We start from the raw sequence: 5000 nt of genomic DNA on the forward strand, positions 1-5000 counted from the left end.
GTTCCCCTCCGTGTATGCCAATGTGACTCCAGCGAGTCTATAGCGTATATCATGTTGGACATCCATGTTATGGTCAATAGACACCTGTCAAAACAAGGTATCCGCTGACCAGTATCATGTGACCATATCACGGGCTCAAGTTTAGAACTCATCGAGGTCAGCTTTTTTTTAAAGTTGACTGCTGACCAGGAACTCGATTGGATCGCAGGCTGAAGCCAGGTTAACTTACTGTAAGGATAAATAACCCGGGAGTTCCGCTTTTAGGCTTGGCTAAATCTATATATTATAACTTGCGCTACATACGACCGAAAGTGTTGCCATTTAGTGACACAGCCTCGGTGACAGGTGTTTGAAGGAGAAGGAGAATGGTGAATTTGGCGTGCGCAAAAATGTCTCATTCACCGGGAAAAAAGGAAAGGAAAGGAACTTTATTTAAGTGTCTAGTCGTTCTAGCGCTGGAGCGCTAATTGGGGACACTGTAAACTGAAATGAAAAATGAAAGTAAATCAAGTCAAATGTCGGTTTTTGAGGAGAGGGGAAACCGGAGTACCCGGAGAAAACCTCTTGGTGCAGAGTAGAGAACCAACAAACTCAACCCACATATGACGCCGAGTCCGGGTAATCGAACCCGGGCCACTCTGCGCCACCCCTGCACCCCAAGGTATGGCATAGTGGGGAGGAGATCTGTCATAGTGAGTAGACTTACATACACAAGTCGACTTTTTCCTGGGGGAGAGAGTGAAGGAGTGAGTGACCTGCGTGTTTTGAGCACCCAGCTGAGAGCCCCACTCAAGAGAGGAGCTAGAGTTTTTGTCATATAATATAAAATTAATATCATTTTTTTGTAGCTTTACATAGCCATCCTCCATTAATACTACATAAACGGATAGTGCAATTTCCAGTTAAGGTTTCTCTTTCAATCTCACTTCAAAGTAAACAGAATACGTAAAGAGAGACATTCTTTTATGACAAATAAAAATATATTATATATTATATATATTATACATAAACACACTCCAGTAATCAATACCAAAACCCCCCCCCCCCCCCCCCCCCCCCCCCCCCCCCCAATTTTCAAACGTACTCCGCGGCCCGCGTATAGTGAGAATAACTTTCGAGGAACATAAAAAGAAAAAAAAAAAAAAAGAAATGCACAGAAGTGATAGTTGGGCATGCAGTGATCTATCGTCATTTTGCTCCACTTTGGGGGCGAAATGGACAACTTGGTCCCGCTCAAGGAACCAATCAGATTGCTCAACGTTCAGAATTCTGCCCCCTTGGCACAAAAATTACAAAGGGGTAAGGCTGATCAGTCACAAAAAAAACTTAATTTTTATGGGGAAAATGTTCCTTTCAAGCTTTACTTAGTCTTTAAATCATTAAAATTCTAATGATCTCACCTCTGAGTTTGGATTCAGTTTGAGGTCGTTCTTTAATCAAATTATCCAGTTCAGCTTCTGTAATTTTCTCTGTGTCAGTCAACAAGGTCTTTAGCAGAGCTGTTGGTGCTTCCTTTAAAAATTGAACAATATTGAATAAATTAACGTAAATTAAGGTTCACACTGCAACCAGGTTGACAATCAGACCTTAAGTTTGATGCCATTTTCGTTTTTCCCACAATTGCTTGTAATCTCGCAATCTGATTGGCTAACTTGCCATTGCCGATAAGAGTTTTTACAATGACTGCAAAATTCTCGCGCGCTCATTGGCGTTTCGAAGAGTTTAATTTATGCAAAATTTTGTGAAACGTCGATCTTTCACTTTTAAACCAATAGAAAGTCTCCGTTTTTTCCATTACTCAATAAGAGAGCGAGGCAAGTTATGAATTTGGTCGCGTCAGATTGATAGAAAATTGAAGTTTATCGCATTTTTGTCTTGCGTTCTTCTCGTGGTTTGACTTAATTTTGACCCCTCTGTCTTTTTGTTATTGTAAAAAAACGAATTGATGTCAGTTTTTCATTCGTCTGTCCTCTTATTGACAATAAATTTCGTCATAACATTGTCATACTTTGACAATGTTGCAGAAAGTATGAGTTCCTATTTCTCAACTGTGTTTACGTTGGAAGATTATGGAAATTTCCCTATATACGTTGATGTTGTGGTTTCTAAATTGTCAACTGTGTTTTGTAACGCAAATGAGGTCTCCCACCTTTTGAGAAACCTAAATCCTTACAAGTCCCCGGGGCCTGATCACCAACCATCAGGAATATTAAAACAATGCCCGATTGAAATCGCTCCGTCCTTTTGTTCACTTTTGAATAGTTCACTTCTAGCTGGAGAAGTACAGTACGCCTGGAAAATAGCTAACATTGTTCCTGTCCACAAGAAGGGTAGAAAAGATTGCAGAGAAAACTACCGTCAAATTTCACTCACCTCCATCGCATGTAAAGTTAGCGAGAAAATTGTCAAAGCTCGTGCTGTAAACTTCTAGCAGGCCCTAGAAGTCTTTAACGCAAACCAATTTGGTGTTCAACTTTAACTCAGTTGCTGTGTTGTTTTGATGACTGGACTCTATCAAGAAATAAATCGAGACCTACTGATGTTATATTCTTAGATTTCTCAAAAGCGTTCGATTCCGTACCTCAAGAACGGCTGTTGCTCAAATTAAAATGCCACGGGATCGAAGGTCCACTACTCCGTTGGTTCAGAAGCTTTTTGACGGACCGTAAAGAACGCGTTGTTGTTCGAGGAACTTACTCATCTTGGTCTTGTGTACCGTCGTTGGTCCCACAGAGCACGATCTTGGGCCCAGTTTTGTTTCTAATTTATGTTAATGATATATCCTCTGATATCTCCTCTACTTTGAGAATGTTTGCTGATGACACCAAAATATACAGAGAACTGTCAAACAAAGCAAGGGACACTGAAGCCCTACAATCTAATCTAGACCAGTTAGTATCCTGGGCATCCAAATGCCAACTGCGCTATAACTCCAACAAGTGCGAATTACTGCGCGTAACTCACAAACGAGATCTTTTCCTCCCCATATATTCATTGGATAAGAGGCTTCAAACCGTAAAGTGCGTCAAGGACCTGGGTGTCATAGTCTCTTCGGATTTATCTTGGAGTGAACATGTTAATGTGACCATCAATAAAGCCAACAAATTGTTGGGCTTGATTCACAGAACAGTAGGCTGGTCAAATCGGGATGCATTTTCTACGTTATACAAATCTCTTGCGCGCCCAGTTCTTGAATATGCTGCCCCGGTCTGGAATCCATACTTATCAAAGAGCTTCCCGGCTTGCTCTTGGGCAAAAACGTGGGAAAGTTGAAGTGGCCTACACTTCAAAGCGTAGATTATATCTTTCTTTAGTTGAATGTTATAAGATCGTTTTTGGTATAAGCAAGTTAAACGTTGACCATCTCTTTGAGTTTAAACCACCCGTATAAGCTATACGTTAAGCCAGCTAAGTGCAATCCATATAAATACTCTTTTTCCATTCGAATTGTGCGGAACTGGAATAGCTTACCAGGGTCCATTGCTGAAGCTGGTAGCCTGAGCCGTTTTAAGAGTGCACTGAAGCGCTTTTTAAATATTCATTAGTTAACTATAACTATCGCTTTTATTGATCGTCAGTACGGAATTCTTTTGTAAATAATTTTCAATTCCATGTTTTATATATTTATTGTACATAGTTTATATATGTTTCATACTTTTTTTCAGGGAAACTTCATTTGGTCGACCTCCAGTTGTTCCTTTTCAAGAAATCCAAAATACTTTTTGCTTGTTTTATGTTGGGGAGTATTAACATAGGGATGACCTCTTTACGTCTCTTTCAAGATGTCTTTTGTAACTTAGGCTTTTGCATCTTGAATAAACATGTTAAATTTTATGACGAAATTCATGATCAATAACAGGACAGACGCATGAAAAACTAACACCAATTTATTAACTAGACAACGCTTCTTGCGTCATGCTCGCGTCAATGTGTCACGCAATTGTAATAGCCAACCAGGAACGCTAATTTTGGGATATACACCAATCAGATTGCGAAAAAGTCATGGACAACGCTTGCTCTTTCTTTGTGTCATGATCTTGCTTACGCTCGGAAATAAACATGGAATGGAATGTGGTTGGTAGAAGGTATAGTCCTTATATATAAATGATATAAATGCCGTGAAACTGCATTTGAGCCAGACACTGGGTGTGAGGTGATGATGTAGCAGGTCTAATTTGCTTGCATTGCTTTGCAAGATTGAGCATTTGAAATCACGTTACTGAAAGATTTTAGCCCGGACAAACAAGTAGGCTCAAGTTTTCAGTAATATTCAGTACCTTTAGCTATATAACGGTTGATTGAGTTTCGAACGCTTCTGGCGTAATTCGGTAAAAACACTTAGAATAAAGGGCGAAAGCGCGAAAACAAGCGTGGTGACCCCATCTTTTTATTTTATTTTGTGAATGTCCTGTACCAAGTTTGACAAAAATCTGGATAGTACGTCATCTTCAAGGGAATTACCTTAAATTGATATAAAGGGTACGGACAGTAAGAGAAAAAAAAAGCAAAACATTATCGTCATGTGCTCAGAGCCTCATATTTGGTCATTTCACATCGTTGTTAAGAGGAGAACAGAACAGAAAGGTACCAAAATGCAAAATGCACGTGCGGGTTGTGCAAAGCAATTGTTTGTGCACCGCGTGTTTTTGCGTTCTTGTCTTCATCGAGGTCATAACGATGATGATGATGATGACGATAACAAAATTTGTTCAAAGAATTTTTGATTTTCTTTGACGATAACTATGTCGATGATAACCATAAAAACAACGATGGCAGACAAGAATAATATTACATGTCAGTTCCTTTCGGCCTTTCTTTGGTGCCATACGCACACTTGTTTGCAACCAATCTCTAGAGACACAACAATACTGCAATGTACAACTGCTGATGGACGAACAAAAGGAGCTAATGAGAGATCTTTTGTTTTCGTCCACCAATATGGCGGCGATGACGTCACATGAAAACCCCTCATTTGTGCATGGAGTTGGCTTTCTACTCTT

General features: G+C 39.8%; 1 protein-coding gene across 1 annotated transcript in view; it reads right to left on the reverse strand.

Annotated features, from left to right (window-relative positions):
* LOC138025071 (NFX1-type zinc finger-containing protein 1-like) overlaps positions 1 to 5000 on the reverse strand; it is a 57620-nt gene that overhangs the window by 23347 nt on the left and 29273 nt on the right. Inside the window, exon 14 of the mRNA XM_068872324.1 lies at positions 1401 to 1512. Within this exon, the coding sequence (XP_068728425.1) occupies positions 1401 to 1512 (112 nt within the window). The remainder of the gene's footprint in view (positions 1 to 1400; positions 1513 to 5000) is intronic.

This window comes from Montipora capricornis, chromosome 11 (genome assembly GCF_036669925.1).
Source record: "Montipora capricornis isolate CH-2021 chromosome 11, ASM3666992v2, whole genome shotgun sequence".
Lineage (NCBI taxonomy): Eukaryota > Metazoa > Cnidaria > Anthozoa > Scleractinia > Acroporidae > Montipora > Montipora capricornis.